At 40.8% G+C, this 26,722-nt stretch overlaps 2 protein-coding genes across 3 annotated transcripts in view; one reads left to right on the top strand and one right to left on the bottom strand.

The window, feature by feature from the left end:
• znf385d (zinc finger protein 385D) overlaps positions 1–6,670 on the top strand; it is a 51,709-nt gene extending 45,039 nt beyond the window's left edge. The window contains exons 8-9 of the mRNA XM_083760330.1: positions 3,277–3,378; positions 5,253–6,670. Coding sequence (XP_083616456.1) covers positions 3,277–3,378; positions 5,253–5,498 — 348 coding nt within the window. The 3' untranslated portion in view covers positions 5,499–6,670. The remainder of the gene's footprint in view (positions 1–3,276; positions 3,379–5,252) is intronic.
• A 10,593-nt stretch (positions 6,671–17,263) lies between these two features.
• rab5ab (RAB5A, member RAS oncogene family, b) lies at positions 17,264–26,223 on the bottom strand. Of its 2 annotated transcripts, none has more exons than XM_083761557.1 (6): positions 26,045–26,223; positions 24,648–24,866; positions 23,292–23,443; positions 20,005–20,127; positions 19,697–19,790; positions 17,264–19,219 (listed from the first exon to the last, which is right to left on the bottom strand). In XM_083761557.1, exons 2-6 carry the CDS (start codon positions 24,811–24,813, stop codon positions 19,104–19,106), a joined length of 651 nt encoding a protein of 216 aa, XP_083617683.1. In that variant the 5' UTR covers positions 24,814–24,866; positions 26,045–26,223; the 3' UTR covers positions 17,264–19,103. The 2 variants fall into 2 exon arrangements, with proteins under 2 accessions (XP_083617683.1, XP_083617684.1); XM_083761558.1 differs by having other exon boundaries at positions 26,085–26,223.
• Between the last annotated feature and the right edge of the window lie 499 nt (positions 26,224–26,722).

Raw genomic sequence — 26,722 nt, 5'->3', positions numbered from 1 at the left:
AAGAAACGTCAAAGTCAGATAACAATATCTACATGATATGGTACATACGTATATAGAAATGCTGCCCCGCCCCCTACCACTCTTTTACCCCTAGACAGTCTATCACTCAGCACTTAGATTTATTACCAGGGAAAGCTACAGCACTGGTATCCTTTATGACAGGGTAGGTTGGTCTTCCCTCTCTGAGAGGAGATCTAGGGTAGCTAACATCCTACATCACTTTGCTGCTAGACTGCTGGGGGGAAAAAACACTCGCCATCCATCCATCCATCTTTAACCGCTTATCCGTAGTCGGATCGCGGGGGCAACAGCTCCACCAGAGTGCTCAAGACTCCACCAGAGTGCTCCAGACTTCCCTCTCCCGAGCAACATTAGTGACTTCCTCCTGGGGGATCCCGAGACGTTCCAAGGCCAGTGAGTCGATGTGTTTCCTCCAACTGCGCCTTGGTCTGCCCCGGGGTCTCCTCCCAGTGGGACGTGTGTCGAGGACTTGCTTGTTATTGTAGATTTGTTTTTATGTTTTATTTCGGCATATGCCTTAATTGTTGATTTTGTGTATGTAATCTCAGCAGCATTGCAAATGAGGGTGAACCTCAATGCTCTTTTCGAGAATAAATAAAGGTCAATATACTTACATGTACTGCATATCCTCCGGCGGTCTGCACCACCCTCTGTACCGCTTTGAGGTTGAGAACGGTGCAGTTCTCATAGCAGGTGGTGAATGATGCAGCTAGTCATGATGTTCTCTCATGGTGTTGTTGTGTAGAACAGCCTAAGGATGGTGCTGGATTTCTTCAGCCGTCTGAGCTGCACATGGTTGGGTCCAGACTCCAGATCTCTGAGCTGTGCGTCTAGCTATGCAGGAAGTATTGTGTTGAATTCCATGCTGTAGCTTGGAAAGGGTGAGAAAGGGTGGTGTGAAGAGCCATGGCAATTGTGCCGGTGGATCTATTTTGACAATAAATTGCCATATGGCAGGCAGCATGAAACAAATGTAGTCCCTCATCAACCTCTCAAAGCATATTTGCTGACAATTGAGGTGACAGCAGCTCTCCAGTCAGTCAGATACGTTAGAACTTGGAGTGCTTGGGGACAGCTATAATGGTGGATTGAAGCCTGCGGGGACCACAGCCTGGGAGAGGGAGAGGTTGAAAATATCCACAAACACTCCCACCAGCTGGTCCACACATGCTCTGAGGACACAGCCTGGGATGCCATAAGTGTGTGTGAGAGAGAGAGACTATAGGGACAGCATGTGTGTGCGTGTGCGTGTGCGTGTGCGTGTGCGTGTGCGTGTGCGTGTGTGTGTGTGTGTGTGTGTTTTTTAACTTGTTAGCTCTTCTTGCACTCTTTATTCTATCCCTTGGTTTGCTGTGATTGATGTTTGATGTTATCTATGCTGCTGCATTGTCTGAAGGAAGCCAAACAAAAATAAGTTTTACTCTTATGTACCTGTACACAAGATAAAGTACAACCTGGAACCTTAAACATTGACCTCACCCAGTCATTCTGCTCGTAGTGCTGTTCCTGGCTTGAGAGCTTTAACTTGATGAACTCTTCCATTCTGTCCTCATTGGCTCCAGGCCCACATCAATATTATTCCAATTAAACGTCTGTCAGTATATTTCTCATCACAGTGTAGTTGAAATCTCTGGAAAGGAATTTGTGTTGAATCTTTGGCACATTCCATCCATCAAGTTTCATTTTATTTTATTTCAGGCAGACTATGACAGGCACTATGTTAAATTCAGCTGTGCTTATGTCAGCGGCAGCGCCTGCAGCTTTGACATTTCTTACTGGAACTAGGCATATTATATACATTTTTAATTCAGAGACTTTGAGTGAGCACTTTTACATGGCATCATCCTAAATTAAGACAATTAACTTTGACACGTTTCAGCTTGATTCAGTCCTGGAAGAATAGGAAACATGTTATTAAATCCATTTTAACCACTATATGTCTGACTAAATGCCATTTTCCTAAATCTGTCATTGCTCATTGGCATGTGCCCACTAAATTGTTAGACTTATACATATTTCCTACATACTGTGTGTGTGTGTGTGTGTGTGTGTGTGTGTGTGTGTGTGTGTGTGTGTGTGTGTCATGTGTGTGTGTGTGTGTGTCATGTGTGTGTGTGTGTGTGTCATGTGTGTGTGTGTGTGTGTGTCATGTGTGTGTGTGTGTGTGTGTGTGTGTGTGTGTGTGTGTCATGTGTGTGTGTCATGTGTGTGTGTGTGTGTGTGTGTCATGTGTGTCTGTCGTGTGTGTGTGTCATGTGTGTGTGTGTGTGTGTGTGTGTGTGTGTGTGTGTGTGTGTGTGTGTGTGTGTGTGTGTGTGTGTGTGTGTGTGTGTGTGTGTGTGTGTGTGTGTGTGTGTGTGTGTGTGTGTGTGTGTGTGTGTGTGTGTGTGTGTGTGTGTGCGTGCTGTAAGGACTGAAACCAACGCCAAGAGACAGACAGGCAGGGAACAGGTTTGAGCCCAGAGTTTGGCACTCATTTATTGAAACCAAATAATATTCACAGGGATTGAACTTGGAAATAATAATAATAACTCAGGCTCCAGGGTCGTCAACTTAAAAGTTCAGCATTCTATAACTCGAAGACTTCTGGGACGTCCTGGTACAGGTGAGCATAAGATAGCCGCTCTGGGGCTTCGTATAACAGTCTTTGTTTTACTTGCATATCACCTCCATATCCTCCAAGCCATGCACTTGCCAGCCTCTTTCCAGCCGAGCCCAACGGGGACCCGGATATCAGTAATGATCCTATGAGGTGAGAAAGATAGGGTCAGTCTGACACATTTGGATTATATAGTATTTGTGAGGGAGTGTGTGCTCGCTTACCGCCAGACCGCGCACCAACCTGCCACAGAGAGAGTCAAGAGCGAGGTGAAGCCTTCTTGAAGTGTGGGAGCACAGGTGTTGCTCATCTGAAGCCCTCCAGCAGGTAATGGTGATAGTACCTGCCTCCTATGATGCAGCCCAGCCTGTTGTGCTCAACTCCGCCTCCCCTGCTCTCTCTCTCTCCAGGGAGGTGGTCAGGTGGCACGCGGTCCCTCAGCGAGACACCACAGTGCGTGCGTGCGTGCGTGTGTGTGTGCAGTCGCGCATGCATACAGTAACACACATATAATTGCACTCGCTCTGACAGTGCACATCAACTTGAATGTTGTATACCTACTGCATTATTTGTCAATATACCGTATGGTTACAACCGAGTGTCTCTAATTAAGATGATTTGGTGTTTGATGCAGCTTGTTATTGTTTAATTTTCAGCACATCAGCAGCAGACGTCATAAAGACAGAGCTGCAGGTAAACCAGCCAAACCCAAATACAGTCCCTACAGCAAGCCACAGAAAGGTCTGAGCAAACAACCGGTGAGTTCCAGACACAACATCCACGAAAAATTTAATTTTGATAGATACATATCAGCTCAAGATTAATACCTATTTGTCTAAACACACTACACTGACAAAATAATTGGTAATAGAAGGAGTTATCATTTTAATTTAAGCCCTGATAAATTATCATTATTATTTTTGGAATACAAATATATGCTGCCATTATGTTTACTTTAATTTGTCTAGATTTACAGTCTGGTACATTTACAGGTACAATAAAAAAGAAAGTCTGAGCCCAGCACTCTAGGCTCACTCTGGTGGTATGCAGACTTGGGTCAAATACTATTTCAATTTTCATTATTTTTGTTTGATTAATCTGTAAAGGGCACCAACCATGAATGGAGGTTTACCCAGCAGAATGTCAGCCGCAGAAGATTATTCTAAATACACCATCGCTTTTAATTGAGTTTGAATTTGTATTAGTTTGCTCACATCTGATACTGAAGGAATGTTCAAACAAATTCTGAAAATGAGTTGAACATTGAGACTTATTTTGATGCACATTTCCAGTCCATCTTTACCATTGTGTCCTTCCATTCATCTGCACTAGAGCAGATTCCCAACCTGTGGGCTGCGGCCCACTAGTGAGCCGAGAGGGTTTTACACGTGGGCCTCCAAATAATTGTCAAAACACAGTAAGATTTGAATGATAATATAACATTAATAATATTTAAAACATACATTTAAAATCTAGAAAATGTTGTTTTCATAGTAATACCATGAAATAGCTATAAAGTGTACTACATTGGTTCCATTGATTTAGAACACAATTGATTGACTGATCATTAAAATGCACATGGCCCACCTGACCACTAAACACGGCAGCCGATAAGTCGTCTGATGGGCCACGAACGCTGTCAAGATTTTCAAGTGATTTTCAACTGTTCGGAACCGCTGTTCATATGCTGTTCACTACATCTCAGCTGTGGTGGTGTGTCACTTGAGAAAAATAGGTCATTCTAACACTAACAACCAAGGTGCAGTCACTGCTGCGTCTGGTGTGCTATTAGACCTTGCAAAACAGCACACCTCTGCAACTCAAATGTTGGGTGCCGTGTTGAACCCAACATTCACCAATAATAACCAGCAACACGTCACGTTGCGACATGTTGTGAGCTTAATGTTCCCCCCAGAATATTCGAATAATAAAACAATAACAGTTTAGCTATTATAAGCATGTGCTCTTACTGAAATTGACGAGAAGTAACCTTGCCCATTTGGTGCTACTTCAAGCAGATTAAAATAAATGCAAAAAAACTAAAACCTTTTGATCCAAGCCTAGAGTAATGGATAGAGGAGCATTGTGGCTGATGTGGAGAAGCAAAGTCAGGCTGTGCCTGACTTTCCATCTTAGCTTCCTTGAAATGGCATCCATCACACCCACTGTTGGCTGAGACAAAATGCAGGGCTTAACAGTATGGGGGAAATGACTTCTCTGAAACCCATCATCGACTAAGTTAACGAAGACGAGGATCTTCGATGAGCAGAGAGTAAAGAATGCTTCCCATAGGGTAAAAATGCCTCAGTCAGTGATTGATAGTCCATGATAATTGATGCTATTGCGGTGCTGTGAAACCCGAACTTTTCCATTACTGATACAAAAAATTAAGTCAGATAACTTTTGTGACCTTTGTAGATTTTTGTTTACTGTTTGCTGAGATGGTTTCTTTCTGTTCCACTTGTTTTCCACATATTTATTTAAGTTATGCTTCAAACTGGATTAGTTTCACACCGCTGGACTTTATCATTAGTGTCCTGAGGTTATGTTTTAAAAGCCAGTTTGCTTATTTGACTATTACACTGAGTCATTTGAGGATGGGAGTGATTCGTTTTGTTTCTACTTTCTCCAGCAGGCAAAGTTGACCATTGGAAAGGACATTTGCCAGCCTCTGACTTCACAGATCTTGCCTGCACACTTGGCAGCAACACTTGCCGCAGCCATAGGCAACGGTTTCTCCCTCCGCGCCACACACACTACCAACCACGGCCCAACAACCACTACCCTCTTCCAAGCACAGAGCCTCCAAGCACTACTTCGCCCGGCCCCTGGGCCCATCAGGACCTCCCATCCACAGATTCTGTTCGCCCCCTATTGACCCATCTGATATGGTGCTATGCAGACCCCTTCCATCAAGAACCAACCACAAACTTAACCCCCCGGGGGGAAGGCTGAGGACGCTTGTTAGAATCCATGTACCTTCTGTATATGTGGGCTACCTTCATCCTCAGTGATGAGTGAAACAAAAGCATTTTGGGGATGCTACTGATTGTAACTATTGGCCCTGCTTGGAAGATCTCTCAAGATCCACAGTGTCAGTCCACCATTTGAAGCTAAACATGACTGCAGTCCAGAGGACTTTGAATTGAATTTATTTCTCTAATATATTTCTGATTTGCTATAGCCTATTAAGAACTACCCTTCAATGCGCACATAGTCGAGTCATTTTGTGTGCTATTCTCGTGCCCATGGACTCTACTGAAACCCTGAACCTGGACCTGTATTTTACCGCAATAATGTACACAAACCCTTGATGAACTATGCAGTGTCAATCCGTGTGCAATGCAAGGCACAATTTCAGCTCTAGCTAAATGTGGTAGGGATGTACTGTACTATGTACTATTTGTAAAGATTCACAGTGTGGTACTAACATCATTGCTTTAGTGGAGGTTACCATCACTCATAGTTTAACATGCTGTTTATGATTAGAAAACAAGTCCTTTGCTGAATGCACTTTAAAGCCTAATTTATGCTACCTTGACAGTGTCAAAAATAACACATTTTAGATGAAATTATGTTATTTTTGCCAAGCAACACGTCACATGATACTTCGTGACGGAAGCATACATTCGGTTTAAGCCTCTCCTCAGTTGATGTCTACACTAGATGGCTAGACTCTGTAGACTGTGTTAGATGGTAAGAGTTTGTGTCGTGTTATCTCTTGCATAATGTGTTTGTATTTGTCCATTCATGCAGTAATTGTGTGTTTGTGTGTGTGTGTGTGTGTGTGTGTGTGTGTGTGTGTGTGTGTGTGTGTGTGTGTGTGTGTGTGTGTGTGTGTGTGTGTGTGTGTGTGTGTGTGTGTGTGTGTGTGTGTGTGTGTGTGTGTGTGTGTACAGAACAGAAGTGATTGTAAGCTTGCCATCCATCATAAGCCATCCTAGTAGATATCTAGCACACATTATCACTGACTGTCTTGGGTCAGAGGGACCACTAAGGCTTGTGTATATTACCTGTCAATGTGTATAAGGTGAAAACTTTCAAATAAAAGAGTCCTACTTTGTTAATTATTGGTTATTCCGTGTAGATCAATGGCAATTGTACCAACTTTAGAGGTAGATATCTGTGGTAGACATCCATATAAAATGCTATGGGAAAATGTATCTAGGAAATTATACAGCATATCTATGGATTGGAAGAGCACTCAACGTGTATACTCGGTCTCCACCAGGCCAGGTAGCTTATTGTGGGGCAGCAAAGAAAAAGGAAAACAGGTCAGATGGAATCGTTGAATAGAAAGAAGAGAAGCGCTGCCGTGGTCCGTGCGGTTGTGAACTGTAAACAGGTGCTCGTTGGTACAAAAGTACAAAAGCCTTTATTTTAAGTGGCATGGCAAAGAGCATTATAAAGACAGACCTACGCGTTTTGGCTATACAAGCCTTCGTCAGGGCCCGACTCCCATAGTTATGACAGCACAACATGACGTCATTATATAGCGACCACAGCTAAAGCATCATGAATGAAAACACTTGGGAGAGATTGAGATTGTTTTCAATCATGATGTTTTACATGTGGTCGCTATAATGACGTCATGTTGTACTGTCATAACTATGGGACCCTGACGAAGGCTTGTATATAGCTGAAACGCATAGGTCTGCATTAAATAAAGGCTTTTGAGCTTGACTGCAGCAGAGTTCCTTGGACCTCTTTTTGCATTCTCACTTGATGGAATTGGACGTAGGTTATTTGGGGAGTTGTGTAATTATCCAAGGAATCCAACGGAAATATAATTAGGATTGTCTGGCCTACGGTTCAAGAGCTATAGGGCAAAATGGGTGAGCAGTTAGAGGGTATTAACAAACCTTCAGTTTGGTTAACAGCACATTGTATACACATGCACAGTTTGCACACACACATGCAAAGGTGCACAAACAGTGTTTAAAACCTGCTATCTCACCTCCACTGGAAATAACATTTGACAAATGCAGATCCTGTATGTGTCTCAGAAGAATCCAGTTCAACACAATACCATAAGTCATTATCAGACACATTAAACCCAGTTGTTCAGTCTGTGAACTTTTCCATGAACCCATAAGCTTATCCATCTATCAACAGGAGTATATATCGTCTCCCAAAAAGCTCCCAGTGCACTCCCTTAACTTGGCTGTCCATCCAGCTTATTTCCAGAGCCCTGCTCCCTCACCAAAACGAATGCAGCAGCCGATGTGATGACCAGGGTAGCAGCTCAGTGAGGGGGATCCCTGGCGTTGCCACCATCTTGCTCCCATTTACCCCCTCCCCTCGAATAATAATCGCAAACATCTGTAAGTGGGATGCAGAGTTCCTCTGTTTGCTGTTCCACAGAGCTATCGGCAGAATGTCATCGACTTACTCTAGTTCTGTCAGAGGGCGAAATGAATTTAACACAGCCTGAAGCTGAATGTTAGAAAAGAAAGCGTTGGAATGTAGATAGATTAGAGCTGAGTATACACCTGACTTCAGCCCAGGCATGGTGGGGCGGTTCACAGTTATTGGCTAGTTGATGACTAGCATTGATTGTTGGGTCAGGACTGGAGCTGAAATCGAGCAAACCGTAGCTTTTAATACAGTGGTAGCTACGTTTCAGACAATAGCACAATGAACAGTTGATGAGTTCAATTCTAAGATACCCACCAGCTTAGAAATAAGGCAGACAAAATGTTTGCTACTATGAAAGTAAACATCACTCTTGAATACTTCTGGGGTTATCAATCTTGAGCCCCCTTCTCCTTTAGTAAGGAAAATGTAATATTTATCAGCTTAATTGTTTTATGGTCCTCATTAATTGGCTTCAAATAGAATAGTTTTATACTATTCTATTTCAAATAGAATAGTTTTATTCTATTTGAAGCCAATTAATATGAGGACCATAAAACAATCTAGCAAAAACACTAATAAAGCTGGAATCAACAAATTGTGGCACGTTTGAGCCAGGTAAGCTCACTGCACTGCATGCTGGAGAATGTCTTTGAATGAATTCATAACCAAAAGAAAACATTTCACAAAAAGCTGACACATTGTTCTTTTCATTGTCAATGGCATTTAATGTTTGTGTTGACACAAAAAGCTGATTTGTTCAGACACGTATGACCTAAATTCTCCTTTCATTGTCAATGGCAGCCGCATTGACGTGTTGTGATGAAAAGCTATGTATAGGAGGGGCCCTCAAAAAGTGGTTATGGACAGCCCAAAGACAAAACATTAAATATTAAAATAAATAATTGCTTGAACAGACATTGACAAGTTACAGACCTCGAGACCAACCAGCTCTCAGCCAATCAGAAGCTTTATTTCACTGGCTAACCCCAGACATGCTGACTTGTGATTCAGATCCTCGATTGCTGGAATTGGTGTAGGATTTGTCTGACCACATGAGAGAGGCTACCTTCTTGGAGCCTTTATAAGTAGGGCGATTTCAAGATGGCTATCTCTTTCTCCCCTTGACAGGCTGATGTAGTGCTATTTTAAGTGGGGGGTGCATGTGCACATCATGTGCATGCACGCAATATGAAAACATTGTGACAGGCGCACACCTTGATCAATATGAATTCAAATGTGAACATTAACATAGAAAAATAGACAATAAGAATAAGAATAAGAAATTCTGACATGGGGCCTGACATGGGGCTGGCAACCCAGTCTGGCAGTGTGCTGCGGGCTCGACTCCCGATCCCGCCAGCCTTTACTGCATGTCCCAGCCCCCCCATCTCTCTCCCCATTTCCTGTCAGCCTACTGTCCCTCCATAAAAAATAAAATTAATTTTCATTTATTTTCAAAATACAAAAATAACAAAATAGTATATACGAATTTTGTATTTGTATTGTGATAAATGTTTTGACTCAGTATTTGTATTTTTTTTCCCATCTCTGGCCACGCTGTCGACTCAGCGTCGTCTGAGTTGCATAATGATTGGGTGTGACTCTAGTCTGAAATAATCTATTTTTTAATTCCACATAGTACTTGAATATTGATATGAAATTCCTTTTTGGTGTATCTTCGTAAAATCGATGATCACATAAATAAAATAAAATCTTCTCTTAAGTCATTTAGCTTACAGTAGGCATGAAGTCTCCTGTAGTTTAGGTTAATCTAAAAAAAGAGTCAAGACTGGCCTGAATTCTCTGGAATAAGCATCAGAAACACAACACTGTGTGGTGCAGTCACCACCCTGGGCGAAACACCCTGTTCTAGCAGCCCCCTGGGACCCCTCCTCACGTTGGTTTTGTTTGGATTTTGGTTATATTTAATAAATGATTTGTTTATGTAAACTGTTATTGTGCGGACATCCTTCCTTTGTTGTGATCCTGAATTATTATTCATTATTGAATCATTGAAAACTAAAAAAGGACTAGTGTGTAATAAAGTAGAGCCGCATGTAGCCTATTAACTGCTCTCCTCCCTGTTGTTCATTAAAGTTTAATAACAGTGGGCCTTCTGTCATCAAAACTGGTCAAAAGTTCATCGCTTAGTTATTTTCAGCTGTTGTTCCCTTCCTGTCTTAAGGCCAGTTGGAAGAAGAAGAAAAACCAACCCTAAAGGTTAATTCACACAGGCAGGATGTTTTAACAGAGTGAACATAAACTGCATGAGGCAAGAATTCCCTTGAGACAACAGAGGGCAACTCCAGGCAACTAGCTTGCATGTCCATGTCCATGTACATACAGGCTTTGATTCAGCTTTATGATACATGTCTAAATTAACATTCCAGACCATAAGGATTTGACATCTTTACTCCACTCAGACATGAAGTTTACAATGAGGTAATCACACCCTCGCCTCAACCCTGCCCTGGGGCAGAGTGTCTTTTGAAACATAGTTTTGTGTGTATTTTTTTAAAAGGACACTAAACAGTCCAGGGTTTTACATTTTCACTGCCTTTCATGTATAGCAGAGTGCTTCCAAGTTCAAATTTGCTACTGTGGGTAGGCATATTTGCTCTGGGTAGGTCATTATTTACTGTAGCTCAGCAGTTCTGTTCAAAACAACTGTGATTTATTCAAACTCTTACCAACCCATGCAGCCAGAAGGCCATAATTTTAGAGCAGAAGTGACACAGCCACATGCACCACCCACCCATTCACCCACTTGGATCTCTCACTACTACATTTAAGGATGCAATCAAAAGTTCTAGTCCACTAACATACCATATCTGTTATTATGGTCTGGTCTGTTTAATGTATTAATTCTGAACTATTATAAATTCCGTCCCAATATAAATGTTATATGTTAACATGTTAATGGTTTAAAATGTTGTGACTGGTCTTTTAGCAGCTTTGTAACTCATGCACCAGAATTTTCCGAGTACACATGTGCACACACGCACGCACGCGCGCACACTTTCTATGTCTTTACAGGTTCATAACATTGATTTGTGACCTTGTCTCTGATGAGACAGTGAAAGCTTTCATTGTGTGTGCTACATCACTGCATGGTAACTATCTTACAAAACAATGTTAATATCCAGGACAGTGTGAACATTTCAATCACAACAGATGATTGCATATAAATAAAGTAATATACCCACATATTAATACCTATCTGTACATGTCCTATATGTGTACATTTCTTTTGGGGGGAAAGATACCCCTTTGGTTGTACGGCTATACAACCTGTAAATAAGCTAAGAGAAACCCAACGGCTCACAAAAATGGTATGTGAAAATAAAGTTAATTCTGATTCAGATTCTGATATATCCTCAACACCACTATGGCACATGGCCCAACAAACCCAGTCTCAAATACAACATGGCAAGGTACGTGGAAAAACAGTGAAAGGTTGTAGGTTAGGTTATATCATATGTATAGGTTAGTTTTCCTCCTACAATAGATCACATAATACATCTGGTTACCCCTCATTCATTACATTATACTAAATATAGCAAAATGACAAGAATACAACAAAATACCAAAACATACCCAGTCAATATGCTCAATTAGGCTTCCATGACTATACCCACAGCCATAGTGGTTGTGGATGTGGTTAACCCAGGAAAAAACCTGGATGCTCTGGAAATACAGAGGATAACAGTTGACTAACATTGTCCCCCAAAAACCCTCTTAAAACCCTCTTAAATTCTCCTACCCTTTACTGACTCCGCCAGCATCCCAGCTCCCCCTCCAATAAATATATAATGGATAGTGTACTTTGCAACACTTTTAGCTGATCTTTTCATCACAATAGTGAACAGTTTGTGATACTACTTTTGAAGTAGTATCACAGCTCACTCGTGTGAACTTCAACATGAAGTACCATATACCACAGAACATATAATGCTGATGGTGACTTGTGAGTCAGTTTCTGTGGACACTTTAGACAGTGTTAGTATCCTTCTGCAGAGGTTGTTTGATGACCCTCATTTGCATGTGAACACAATTGACCTAATCGTCCTATGATCTCCTTGACCAGATGATGACCACATCAATAATATGGAGCCATTAATTATCGCCTCAAGCAGATGTCACTCAAGCGAGTCGGACACTTTGACCCTGATGAATAAGCCAGAGCTATAAACACATGAAAGAGCGTGTCTGACCAGGCGGCTCTGAGCACTCAAGTGTGAACACATCTGAAGGCTGCAATAAATTATATGGACAGGGAACTTGTAAAAGGCAATCGTTCCATATCAGTGACGGAACAATATATCAGCCTACGCCCTACAGGACGGTACGAATGCCTGTACTTTCTCAATTTTACCTCAAGTGAATCAAATCTGAGTGGCAGTTGAAGACTTTAATTACTTTAATCTGAAACATATGGAGAAAGTGTGAGCTGGATGTAGTGAAATAAAGATCAACAGGCATTAGGCTAGGTGCTGCTGGCTAGAAGGTCGCAGTGTCCTCATATAACCTTCTCTCAGCCCTGTGAAAAAATTCAAAACTTGGCATGCAATTTCATCTTGTAGGATGTATGCTCATGGTTAAAGCTTATATCAACATCATTTCAGTGAAATTATATTTCAGTGGTTTTAATGGATGTTTTGTGTAAAATTGTTTTCTGAAGTAATTTCAGACCTTTCTTGGTTAAAAGGTAAAAAAAAGAAGAGCTGTGCTCAGTATAGCGCAATGCTGCCAGGAAGCACAATGTAATGAGGCATGTTGTAATACAGTAAAATAGTGGTGTCTAGGCCTACTGTATGCAGTTAAATCTCTGCACTGTACAGCCATGAAGGTGTAGCACCAGTTGTACAGTACACTGTCTACTGTCTTACTCCCTCTCTCTCATACACATTCATTGTCAACCTCTTTCCATCTTCCTCTCTGCTTGGCCAGTTGTTGGCACTCTACAGACACTCTAAATGGGGCTGTTGAAGACTGAGTCAGACAGACTGAGTTGAATGTGAACATTTACATACATGCTGTATGTAAATGTATGCGTATTCTAACATTGGCTTGCACTGGAAAACCTGCAAGTTTGCATTTGTCTATTTCTGGCATCCCAATAATCTGGAGAGACAGGAGCGTTGTAATTGGCTTCCAGGCTTGGTAGCAGTGGAATGCTTATTCCAAAGACTGGAGGGATGTTTGCTCCATGGTTATAATTTAATTAGTTGTCATTGAAAATATGTGATTATGTAGTTATTTGGCCTACTAGCAGCATGTAGAAGAAATATGATTCTGATCGGCCTAGTGGTATGTGAGATTAGCAGTGGACAGACAGAATATAGGCAGGCAGACAGACACAGGCACACGCACGCACGCACGCACGCACGCACGCACGCACGCACGCACACACACACACACACACACACACACACACACACACACACACACACACACACACACACACATTTTAACAATTTATTTATGTCCATACAGAGGAAATTGCATACATAAGGACATAAATAGTTCAGGTGCAGCAAAGTTACATCCACAAAATCAAGGAATATGTCACGATACAATAAGAATGTCATGTCACCCAGCATTCCATGGGCACAAGTAGTGTGTAGGCATGCAATGCATCCTACACCGGTCACCAACAACCAGTCTCAGGCTGGACCACCAGAGGAAACAATTTCCCAGTCCACTCCTGCATTGCCACCCGGTGTCATATCGTTCCCGGTAGCGTGGCTAATCCCATGGGCCCAAAATCCACCCACTGTTGTTCCGACACCGCTAGAAGGCCAGGTCTAACACCTCTCTTCCCTGCTCATGGGAAGGTCCACCAAGCAGCAGTTTGTATACTCCCATCGGTGAGCAGTGCCTTGTTGCACTTACCCTAACCCCTTAGATAGCATTTCTGTTGACTTAGATAGCATTTGACACAGACTTATAGCATGTTATGTAGACAGCACTATAATTGTATTGTATATAGTCATAGCACGCCATAGTACATCTATGTATAGCATAGTAGTAAATATGTATAGTTTATATGTATAGTGTATGTATAGTTTAATTATATAGATATTCCACTGTTACTTTCTTAGCTTACGCATGTTTCATGATAAATGCTTTTATGTGATGTATTCCCATGCTTTTGTTCTTGCTTAAATGTAAGTCGCTCTGGATTAAGAGCGTCTGCTAAATGCCTAAATTGTAAATTGTAATTGTTGTATGCAAGCTTGCTGAAGCACACAGTCCACAGAGGTTGCAAATGCATCTTAAATCTGCACCCACTACATTAACGATGGTAGTTACAACGGAGCAGTTTAATGTCATGCTCAGGACACTCTCACACACACACACACACACACACACACACACACACACACACACACACACACACACACACACACACACACACACACACACACACACACACACACACACACACACACACACACACACACACACACACACACACACACACACACACACACACACACACACACACACAGGGCCTAAAGCATGATTTCCTGGCAGAGATAAATGTTAGTGCAGAGAGATCATTAATCACCACTTAAGTCTGATAAAACCTCTGGTCATTTTATTCAGTGAATGACAAGCTACAACTATAGCCTTCTAATAACAACATTTTCTTTGTTGTATGCCGATATTAAGGGGAATTTCATTAAATAATTTGACAATATTGAATCAATTATATTCGTCAATATTGAGAGTAACTTCAGCTCATAATGTCTAGTCCACAGCTAATACCAATTTATAGCATGATGTCCCTCAGACTTCACTGGAATGCTGCAACCATCATAGCACCATGAGGAAAATAACCATAATATATTCAGCCGGTAGAGTTATCACCGTAATGAGACTGTCATGGCAGCGACATCCCAGGGTTGCTGTTGACAGGTGAGACAGGTGACACTGGCTATGGAGATCACAACAGGCATCAGAAATGACTTTCAGGAGGTCTCACCTTGTGTTTTTAAACACAACCAGGAAGGAATACTGAGGGACAATGGCCCATTTAAACTCTCCAGTGATATTGATATTTATTGACAGTAAAGGTGGCATTTATTTGTGGTCCCTAATCGAATTAGGCTACGTACAGTATAAAGCAGCTGGCCTTCCAATTTGATGCCAATAGACATACTGTACCATAGCAAAAAAGACAAAAACTGTGTTTGAAAACCTTTGGTGCGTACAATACATTTAATTGGTGTAGGGCAGGCCTATGATAATTTGAAGAAAATGGTATGAACTCAAAAGTAGATATTTGGGATCAGAGACAGAACTGATACCATACATAAAGCATTATTGTCACAGTCTAAGTCTAATCATCGATCTATCCATGTGCATTAGGCCTACAATTATATACACAATGGAAATGGTGATAGTGGGGTTTCCAGTGAAATTACTCAAATAAAATGTCACAATCAAAGAAGTGATCCCCTCCAATATATGTTGTGCTATAATAAAGAAGTCTTGGTCTGTACTCTGTTAAATGAATATATCAGATGGTATCCAGTAGTGTGCTACTGCCTCCCTATGGCTAAACGAGTAAGGACACACTAGGTAACTAACATACTGTAGGTAAAAGCCACATTCAAAACCAGTGATTTTTTTTTTAGTAATTCAATGAGATACAATTCACTTAACCTAACTACTGCTGTTGATGCTTGTCAAAAATACACAGGAATTATGTAAAAATAATGAATTATTAATAACAAAACTTGAACTCCAGTAGGCCTACCAGAGTTTCATCCATGTTGGACATAGGAGTCACAGGGGTTGCAGTGGCTCAGGAGGTGTTGCTTGGGAAGCGGAAGGTTTCTGGTTAGACCCTGATATGGCAGCTGACCAGGTAGTCAGCACAAGTTTATCACCCTGTTATTTTACTTACCCAGTTCAAATAAAGGCAGGGTATGTGATATATACTGTATAATATAATCAATATACTGTATTATATTATTATACAGTGTCTCTATAATTTATGGCTATGGTGGGAGGCAGTAATAAAAGTGGCCACAAAAGTGCTTTTGTTGCTATAGGGAAATGAGGGAAACAATTCTGTGGGAAGGTCTGCAACAAAATGAAGCAAACAGGAATGGACTTCAATAGCATAGTACTGCAATTGAGGACACCTTCTTGTCCAGGCAAGAGTGTCATTTTTTTTTATTCAAAAGTTTTCTTTTTTTTTTACACCAAATAATAAGAATGAACGAACACAAGTAAAACATATGAATCAATGAAAACAAAAAACAGAAGAAAGAAACAAAAAACATACACAAAAAAGAAAAAAACTGAAAAACAGCTTGACATAACTACTATGGTACAGCATTTCCAAGTTGAAGAGTGTCATTTATTTAATGCTCAGATTATTCATTCATGATAAATTCCTTTGTCTTAAGATATTTCTGTAGATCCCTCATTCAGGAATGAATGAATGTTCTGAAATATTCTTGCTACATGTCGACTCATGCAACAGGGATCAGTGAGTCGGACTCACTGATCCCGGTTGCATGAGTCACTAGTCAGTAGTCACTGACAGTGACTAGTGTAGACTAGAGCGTCTAGAGCAGTGATTCCTCCCACTGGTGGGCTGTGATGATATTGCAAGTTTGGGAACCACTGTACATACCATAAAGTGCATACCATTAGTTCCATTCCACAATCGATTGATTGATAAATACAGTAAATCATGGTCTGAAAATGCACACAGCCCATGCACAAATAAGGTGGTGGTCAGATTCAGATGTGTGGGTCACAACATTTTCAAGGTTTTCAAGTGGGCCCTGATCCAAAATGTTTGGAAACCACTGAGGCTATATCTGTACTCTGTAGCCTTGCTCAAAATCATACCTACACCGATAGGTGTAGGTATGATTGATGATCATATGCTGTCCTGTACACACAGTACATCCAGCTCCGCTGTGATTCATCCTTCCAGTTATTGGTTCCAGAATGCATCATACTAGCTGAATAGCAGGGTGGTTGGCAAAACAAACTTCTTTTGTTTAATGTGGGAAATTTGGTAGTCTTTTTTTATTGGCCATTGTCCAGCAATGTGTCTCTGGATCTGAGCACGGAAGTAACGTTGTCACCACCAAGTGTCACTGTTGCAGAGCCTAACATACGTACAGTACAAGCAGTGCACCACCACTCACTTCAGAGTTCAGACAGGTGTTTTTTCTTATCCAATGGAAACGTGTCATCTACCGATTGTATTTTTCATTAATTGATTAGAGCAAGAAAAGACATACAACAGACCTAATTTATTGGATTTATTAACTTGTATCCAGACACTCAAACTGATCAGCCCATCACTAGTAATGCTGTTTTACATCATTAAAATTCATTGAACTGTAAGAGACTGCCAGTTAAGTTAATTCTGCTACCTGCTCATAGCTGAAGGTTAGCAAGTTCAACACAGTCCATCATATAAAATTCAAGGGCAGTCATTAATTAAAACATGAATCAACAATTGTGCAATGCAATAAAAGGTCCTCTCGAACACGAATGGACCATCTTTGAGAAAAGTAACAAGACACCAGGGAAGATTCTGTTAATAATACTACATATATCTAAAAAGACCACCACTGATTAACATTTGACCAGTTTGTGACAAGTTCCAGAATGAATAGAAAAAAGAAAAAAGGAGACCTATATCGAACTGTACAATTGTTCAGAATCTCTAGATACTTTTCCTGGTGAGCTTATGCTCTGCAAGCTGTAGTAGAAGAGGAAGAAGACAACATTGCAACATTGCACCCTATAACAACATTAGAGTATATTCTTCAGACTTGTGACAATGGATACTAGTGAGATTTTCTCAGTGTATTGTTGGTATTCCACTCAAAACAAACCGCTGAAGGAAATAAGAATCTGGCACAAGCTGATTGCTGACCTTAACAGTAACAGTGTGGGTTAACCAAGAAAAATAATTAACAGGACTACCCATATATTTAAGTCTTTGCAAGACAATTCACAAAGCAGGATGTTTTAATGTTCCAACAGTCTTAAGTTTTCTTTTGATCATCATAAATCAATTCATTACCCAGTTTAACAGTGCTGTAAACTAACATGGGACTTCTGTGCCACATGAAGCCAATCATAGCCTTGATGATGCAGTCATGAAGCAGTAGTCCAATAACAAATGAAAACTTGTTAAACCAGCTTCCCGTTGTGCCTGTGGCATAATGGCGCTTGGTGTTCCTGCCAAACTGCTCTGTAGCTGAACAGGGCTCCTATACAGTTTCCATTTTTAAACTGCCATATTCTTTCCAGACCTAGATTTCTTGACTTTACTTTAAGATTTTTCTCAATGGTCAACATGTGACAACGTCTTGGCAATATGACTGGGCCATATTCCCTTTAACGTACAGAATTTCTCTGCCTTTACTCTACATTTGAAGAGCAGACATTATTATTTCCATACTTCTAAGTATAAACAGCATAGGAACCCTGGCTGAGGCCCTCCATGCATCTGATGCAAGGAAGGTGGAATTCTAGTTTTGCCAACAATAAGAGCATCTCACAATGGGAATAATTTGGTTTCTTTTGGTTGGATGGAAAACTCATTCCACACACAAAATGTATCAGAGGCAACAGGATTTACAACCAGTCCACATGACACTGTGAACTGATAAAGTGAAGCTAGGCCTTCTCAAACCACCCTTGAAAACCCACTCACAGACCGACACACACACACACACAGTCACACACACACACACAGACACAGACACAACTTCCATAATCGCATACTTGCCTGTCACTTGCTCGCTCATCTCTTTCATAAGGGGTTAGTCTTCCAAATGAATAGATAAAAATGAGTTTTTAGGCCTTGTAGTGATACATGCATCCAATATACTGATATAACTTCTTTTTCTTTTTTTTTTGTTTAAAAACAAAATAAAGTAAAGTAAAAAAAAAAAAAAAAAAAACATCAACAAAAGTATTAGAAACGCAGCTATACAGAGTCTTTAGCTATTCCAGGGGAGTGAGGTGGAAGGTCAGGTCTGATGTCAAGGATCAGGAGGAGCCCCATATCCAGGTGTTATTCAGTTGGCAGGGGAGAGGTGGAGGAGGGGGTTGTGAAGGAAGGTTGGGGTTAGTTACTGCAGCAGGGGCGGCTGGCGGGCTGGGCTGTCTCCGTCAGGTCCACGCCCCGATTCCGCCCGCTGTTGGCGCCAGCAGCTTGAGGCTCATTCTTGGGTAGCTTCTTTGCTGAAGAAACGTGCAGCACGTGGAATACAAAAACACATTTAAGAGAGATACATCAACACTGCAGACATATGCCACACAATATGCAATCTGTCAAATCATTTAAATGTAATTTCCTTGTATGTGAAAGGCAGGCAAGAGAATATTTGTGGTGTTGCAAGCAAACTGGAGAGCTAATAAAAACAAAGTAACATTTTCATGATAAAGATTTGTGCTGTAGCAAGTGTCTCCAATTGCTTTCTATATTTCTCAGAGTGGCATACAATATGTACTTTCAGTTGTAATGGTGTGGATGGATTACTCATTCACCAGTCACCCACCAGGTTTTTAAAGCATTTCAGGAGACTTGCTGCTCCGATAAGAAGCCTGCTTTTCTAACCTTCAGGCAATTGCTGCCAATAATTATTGTTTTTTTGAGGAACCTGTCACAACCATTTCAAACATCAATCCCTTTTTCACCAATGACGCAAGAACACTTACCAATAGCCATGAATATCTCATTGACGTTCATAGATGTCTTTGCTGACGTTTCCATAAAAAGCAAGCTGTTATCATCTGCGTATGACTGTGCATCCTGTTAAAAGTCAAACAGATACCATGAAACTACCAAATCTGAAATTATAATGACAGAGAAATGGTCAATATGAAGATTATAATTGACAGTTTGATGGTTTTGCCTGTGGTTTTAGGATTTAGTGAACACAGCTCCATTAAAGATGAAAGTTTTCTTACTTCTTTGCATTCACAATCACATCATGATTTATTAATAAGCATTCAAGGGTACAAACCTGAAAGTCCAACGCCCGTTTGTTTGCAAGGTCGGCCTTGTTCCCAGCCAGTGCTATTACAATATTTGGACTGGCTTGTCTCTGAAGCTCTTTAACCCAGTTCTTTGCTCGCACAAATGACTCCTGGCAAACAGAAAAGGGAGAGAAGAGGAAGAACTGATTGAGTAATATAACAACGAGGCCCATGTGGAGGAATGATGAGGATCCATCATGTAAGTTTGTAACACCCAGGCCTGGCTTTAGCTAAACTAGGTCCAGGATATATTGTTATACAACTGAGAAGATGATGCTCATGAAATATGCCACTTGGAAAAAGTAAGTTATATTAAAATGAAAGACACCTCTTCTGTATGTCAAGTGAGAACTTTTAACTTTGCGCAGCTTTCACAAGAAAACATTATGTCTGCATGAGGAGATCTTCAAAGACAGTCATAATAAATCACTGCTTTTTGAGTTTCTCATAAAAGGGAAAGAATCAACGCGATTACCGATTAGTTCATCCCTTCATTTTGCATAATTTTATTAAATCTTAATACAGGTTAGTTGAGCAGAGCCCATTTTCCACTGCAGTCTGAAAGCTCACCTCTTTAGACTCTACTGTACCTCACCCAATAGCACTCTTTGCATCACTTCTTGTTGCATATTTTTGATATGTAATAATTTACATAGATAGCTAAAATAGATTTAGATTTTAAACATGACGTTTAGACAGTTGCTAGGTTTGATTTGGTATCCTTGTTACTTTGTAGCACTTGTGTTGACCCCGTTTTACTAGAATTTATACAATCGACTTTGATCTGGATAATAGTGTCTGTTAAATGCCTAAATTTATAAAGTGTTAAGTCCAGTGAACTCCAAATGATTACTTATATGTGTGTGTAGGTGTGTGCTATTGTTTTTATGTTTCTACGTTACAAAGTTAAATTAACTGATGTGCTGAACAAATTAGTTTCAGATAACACTTTTGTATTACCGGTATACTACTGTACATAGAAGGCAGTTTTGTGGCCATTATGCATTAACTGATGGCTTAGAAGATGTAGGGCAGCCACTGTTAAGGGCAAACAATGCATATTTGGTAATAGCTCATTGTACAATTATGCAAAATGAACCTTTAAAATGCTAGTGAGTGGAGAGTTACTAAAACATTACAGATAGATAGGTCAAATGGAAAATATATCTTCAGCACATTTGGATCAAGTCCTCAGCCTGATGATTTAATATTTGGACCAACAGGGACCATACTGTCCCATGTTTAGTTCACATGATGTTTTGCTAGTTGGAAGGAATGCAGTAGGTATTTATATTTGGATTTGTTCAATTGTCCTTTGAGTACGCCTGGCCTACAACAGATTGGATGTGGACATTATCATCATTCTCAAAACAAAGAAAAAATGATGTTCAGAATTCTTTGTTGCCTTTACACACACAAAATGGACCAGACACAATCATATCCACATAATCGTAATCTGTTTGACTGAACCAAAGCCTGGGTCTACAAACAAGACATTTTGATTGTTTTGTGGCTGAGGAGGACTGTTCATAGCAGAGAGTGATGTTGACATTTAATTTAGTGTATCTGCTCATCCATGGCAAATCATTTGTTCCCGTTAACCCAGATTTATAGGCTACTTGATCAACAAGCTGACAACTTACTTGTTGCATCGCAAAAAAATGGCAACACATTATGAGCTTGTAGAGCTGCTATTTTAGTACAGAGACCTTCATACAATGCAATATGAATTAGGCAATAGGCATTATGTTCAGACCAGGAAGCATCACTGAACTAGAAAAAGTGCCCCACGGGGCCCAGGTCAGATTGTGGCCTCCTGGTGGCGCTATAATAGGCCAATGTGAAAAGGGTGCCATTTCTTCTTACATCTTTGATGGCAAAGGATGATTTTTGGCATTTTGTTCCCAAAATGTGTTTAGCAAAAATCCACTTGAATAGAGACGGCACCGGATTTCTCCTCCCATCCACTTGCATTAAGTTGCTCAAAAGCGCATGAGGCGATTTCACTCAGGAGCAGAGTGCATTCTGGGATATGGATTGGACCCATATCGTGAACGTGCTGGCCGTTGACTATCATTACGTGCGTTCATGTATGAAACAGCGTTCACATGTCATCATGAACGTGCGCAATGATAGTCAACGGACCAACACGTTCACGATATGGGTCCAAAGTGCAATACCAAATTCGGCCACTATGTCCATTTCGCCTCAGGGTTTCCTCCGGGTGCCGTCTCTATTCATATATACTCTAAGGCTATAACAGGCCAATGTGAAAAGGGTGGGATATATTCCTCAGCCTAGTAGGAAAGTCTGTGAAAGATTTCACGTAAATTGCATGCTACGTTCATGATTTGAGGCTTTAAAATCAAAATGGGCCAATACTGCAAACTTTGAAAGCCAATGTTAGCCAATTTGGATGGAATATGAAATATCCAACAGATCCGTCTTGAGCACAAGACTATAGAGATACTGTGGAACGATTTGCGGGATTTTTGGACATAATCTGGAGGAGTAATATCAAAAAATGTATTATACAAAAGTCAACCTCCTGGTGACGCTAAAAAAGGCAGATGTGGAAAATGCAGGTCAAAGGTTTGTCTTTGGCCTCTAGGGAGAGTGCATGCAACGTTTCACGCAGATCGCTCTGGAGTGCCGGAGATTAGCTGGTAACGAGCGGACGGACACGCAGACAGACGGACGGAGGGCTAAACATACTCTCCCCATGTCTTCGGCTGGTGGAGACAATGAAACCATGAAAAACTATAAAAGTGCCCTTCTGGGCACAGGTCTTCACCAGAAGGATAGGAGTGTGTGTGATGTTTGGCAAAAATTGCCCCGTTATAGCGCTACCGTGAGGCTGATTTGAAAAGAAAAATGGCATGTCGTCCTCGACCTAGTGGAAATGTGCGTGTATAATTTCACGGAAATTGCACACAGTTTGTGATTTGTGGCATTTTGTTCGAAACAGACCGATCATGTGAGCTTTGGAAACCAACCTTAGCCAATCAGGATGGAATATGGGAAATGGTGCAGATCCGTGTTGATCACATGACTATGGAGATAGTGTATACCGAATTGTGTGACGTTTGAATAAAATGTGTATGCGTAATCTACAGAAATGTGTTTTGCCAAAATTGGCCTCATGGTGGCGCTATAACAGGCCGTTGTGGAATATTTGGGGCAGAGGTTTGTCGTTGGCATCCAGGGAGTGCATAACATACTCTCTCCCCATGCCTTCGGCCTGGTGGAGACAATAAGCCAGCTGCAGATTCACCTCGTTTGTGATGTCGTAGACCACAATGGCTGCCTGAGCACCTCTGTAGTACATGGGGGCCAGACTGTGGTAGCGTTCCTGACCAGCTGTGTCCCAGATCTCAAACTTCACTGTTGTGTCATCCAAACATACCGTTTGAGTCAGAAAGGCAGCTGGAGGAGAACAAAGTAACGACACCAGTTATAAACAGATCCTTTGCCACTATTAGGCTACTGTATGATTACACAGAAACGATCCGTCTTGTGTGATAAAACGCGACAAAAATGCCTTCACCGTCTAAACGGTAGGCACATCCGATTAAAACTATTTTTTAATAAATAAAAAAATTATTGGCTTACGGTATTCCATATTTTTATAACTCATGCCTAGTCTCAAAACATATCTTAAACAGCCCAAGATCACACAACTAGACTTAATCAACATACTATTCTGATGATGGTGTTCTCACTTAATTTCATAATTGAGGTCCATTGTGCCTTAGTCCACAAGTAAGTTCCATTTTCTACAGTGGTGTATGGTTCTGCCGGTCTGCTTGTTCTGAAGATTTCATGAGAATAGAGATAGACATTCTGCTGACTTATTTTGGTGGTCTTTTGCAACAACCTGATCGCTGCACACACATGTTACATCAGTTATGTCTATTGCAGATATACTTACTTGCAGGTGGTGCTTTGAGCGAACATTTGTCTTCTGTTGTGCATTACACTTCTGGTGTTTTGTTTTGTGCCTTGAAAATTATTTGTGTAAACCCTTCTCGCACCGCTTGGTGTAATCAGCTATGTCTGATTAGTCAATGTGAAGTTGTGAAATTAATTTGACATTAAACAACAGTTGAAGCAGCCAATGTAAAGGGATTTGTGTTAATCGGTCTTAAGCCCGGTTCAGCTTCTTTACAAGAGTCAAATGATCAAATCAGTGGCATGGTTTTACAAAGAACAGATCCCCATCAATAACAGGTTGTAACTGCTATATTGGAGTGCCATCCCCATAGCTGCAGCAGACAGCAAACCTCACTGCCATAATCACCTTAATATTAATACAAATTATTGCTCACTCACAATTTTCTATTACAACCTGAATCTGTGACCAGATCTCTTTGCTTGAAAATTGTGGACAGAGGCCGACTGATCAACTGAGTGAGTGGCTTATACTAGGTGCAGGGTGAGGGTAGTGGCAAAAAACACTCTCACATCTTCCTTCTCTGCTTGCTCTTTCCCCTTGAATTACAAGCTAAATATTTTCTACTTGACTCTAATTCACCCCCCATAAATTAAAACAAGGTAACATTAACCTTTTAACCGGCTCATTAACAGAGGGCCCACAGACAGAAGCTACCTCTGCTACTACAGTACATACCTCCAATTGTGCTCTCTTGGAATTCATGAAACTGGCCCTTGACAAAGCGAAGTACAAGACTGGACTTTCCAACAGCAGACTCTCCTAAGAGCACAAGTTTGAACTGGCAGATCTTGTTGCCTGCATTTGGCCCATTGGGTCGTGTTGCTCCTCCTCTACTTGCCATGTCATGCACCCTGGTCTCGTCCTCTGGATGCAGATGTACTGTGAGGAGTCACTCTAAATAACCGACAAGACAGACAGTGGATGGCAGTAATTAGTACAGTGCAATACTGTAAATTAACTAGCTATACACAATGAGTTGTTATTACAAGATGGTTATCAGATTGAGAGACAACCTGCTACAGCTACACACCCCTGCATAATGATGCTAATGTTCTAAATACAATGTACTTTCACTGTTTCACATACGCTAGCAGTATTGACAGCATGTATTGTTTTTTTTTATCTCATTTAACCTGTTTTCCAACAAGTCTTTCCATTTGCTCTCATTCTACCCTTTCTCTTCTAATAAATGAAGAGAGCATGCACAGAAAACATAATTTCACCGACCCACAGCTTTACACTTGCATTTCCCCAGTAACAGGCTTTGTAATACATTTACAATAATGCTTCAACGTATATCACAAGTGTGGCTATTAGTTCTAACTGTAACAAAGTTGTTGTTTAAACTAAGTTTTGAGCCTGTAGAGTAGACTAAATCCATAGTCTAGAAAAGGGGTACATGTTACAAACTATTCCCATGCGTAATATGTCATAGGGCTTGATATCTGCCAATCACACCAGCAAGTAAAACAGAACAGTTACTATGCAGTTGGTTTAAATCAAACACAAACAGCCACTGTTATGTTGTTGACTGTCTCAGACGAGAAAAGTAGCAAACACTGGAAAGGAAGGTGTTTATATGGCCTTTAAAGAATGGCTAAATTGTCTCTTTGGGTCACCAAAACCTTCAAATGTACGTAATCCCACTCATGTGGATTTAAACATCACATAAAGCGTTCCCCTATACTCCCTTCAGATCGGCTGTTACAACACAACTGATGTACATGTAGGTTTGGGTGTGTACAGCTAACTCATAACGCTAGCTAGCAAAAAACGGCTACCTGGTTAGCCAACTAATTGCTCAATGCTAAGTAGGGGCAGTGTGCGTCGCTGACGTCTGCAATCACAAATACACAACACTTACATTCAAATAACTATACAAAGGTAGCAGAACATATGGGCCGCAAACGAGCCATTCGTCTAAATGTCAAACAACGCTGACATGTGTGACCGTTGTACTGTTGCTACCAGGAGCTAAAAAGAAAAACAGATTCGGCCTAGCTAACGTTGTTTAGCATCGGGAGGAGCCCTCCTCATAGCCATTAGCTAGCTGGCTAATGTTAGCTACTCACCAATTCAAAAGATGAAAACGAGTGAACTTGGATGATTTACCAATATTATATCAGTGGCACGTCAGTGTTTATTCACAGTTAGATGACTATCTGGCTCGCTGGCGTTAGATTTCATAAGGTATATAGCGATGACTCTCTCCCACTTCTTCCAACTTCCCCTTTTGCATTCTACGAAGGATGATGATGACAGTGATACTACAAGAAGGACACCAAGGATGTATCAGCGATGTCACAACTATAAGCGTCATCGAGGAAATGAAGGGGAAATGAAAAGGTACCGTAGAAAAAAAATAACTTTAGTTCGAAGATTCAACGTTCATGAAGATTTCCACAGGAATAGAAGAAATACGATGCAGTGTTGTTGTTTTTGTATGGAAATTTTTTGCACAATAACATAAACAACATGATTGACTCACAGAAGTGAGTTTTGCTATGTTTTTCTTATTTGCTAGCCCATAGTTTTGTCTTGAGCTGAGCATTAATGCAACGTTGTATATATCGCAACCTGGTTGTAACATTTTGGAAAAATTACGTATTTTTCAACTGGGAGAAAATAAATCCTACTTTGTGACGTCACTCAACCATCCCTATGTATTTTGTTTTGTCTATAGATGACAGCTCGGAAGACTGGAACTGACATGGCTAGAGGTTTGAAATGTCCTACAGTAGAGACCAATA

Source organism: Protomyctophum parallelum (assembly GCF_964188405.1).
Source record: "Protomyctophum parallelum genome assembly, chromosome: 3".
Taxonomy (NCBI): domain Eukaryota; kingdom Metazoa; phylum Chordata; class Actinopteri; order Myctophiformes; family Myctophidae; genus Protomyctophum; species Protomyctophum parallelum.
This window is presented reverse-complemented; position numbering and strand designations above follow the sequence as displayed.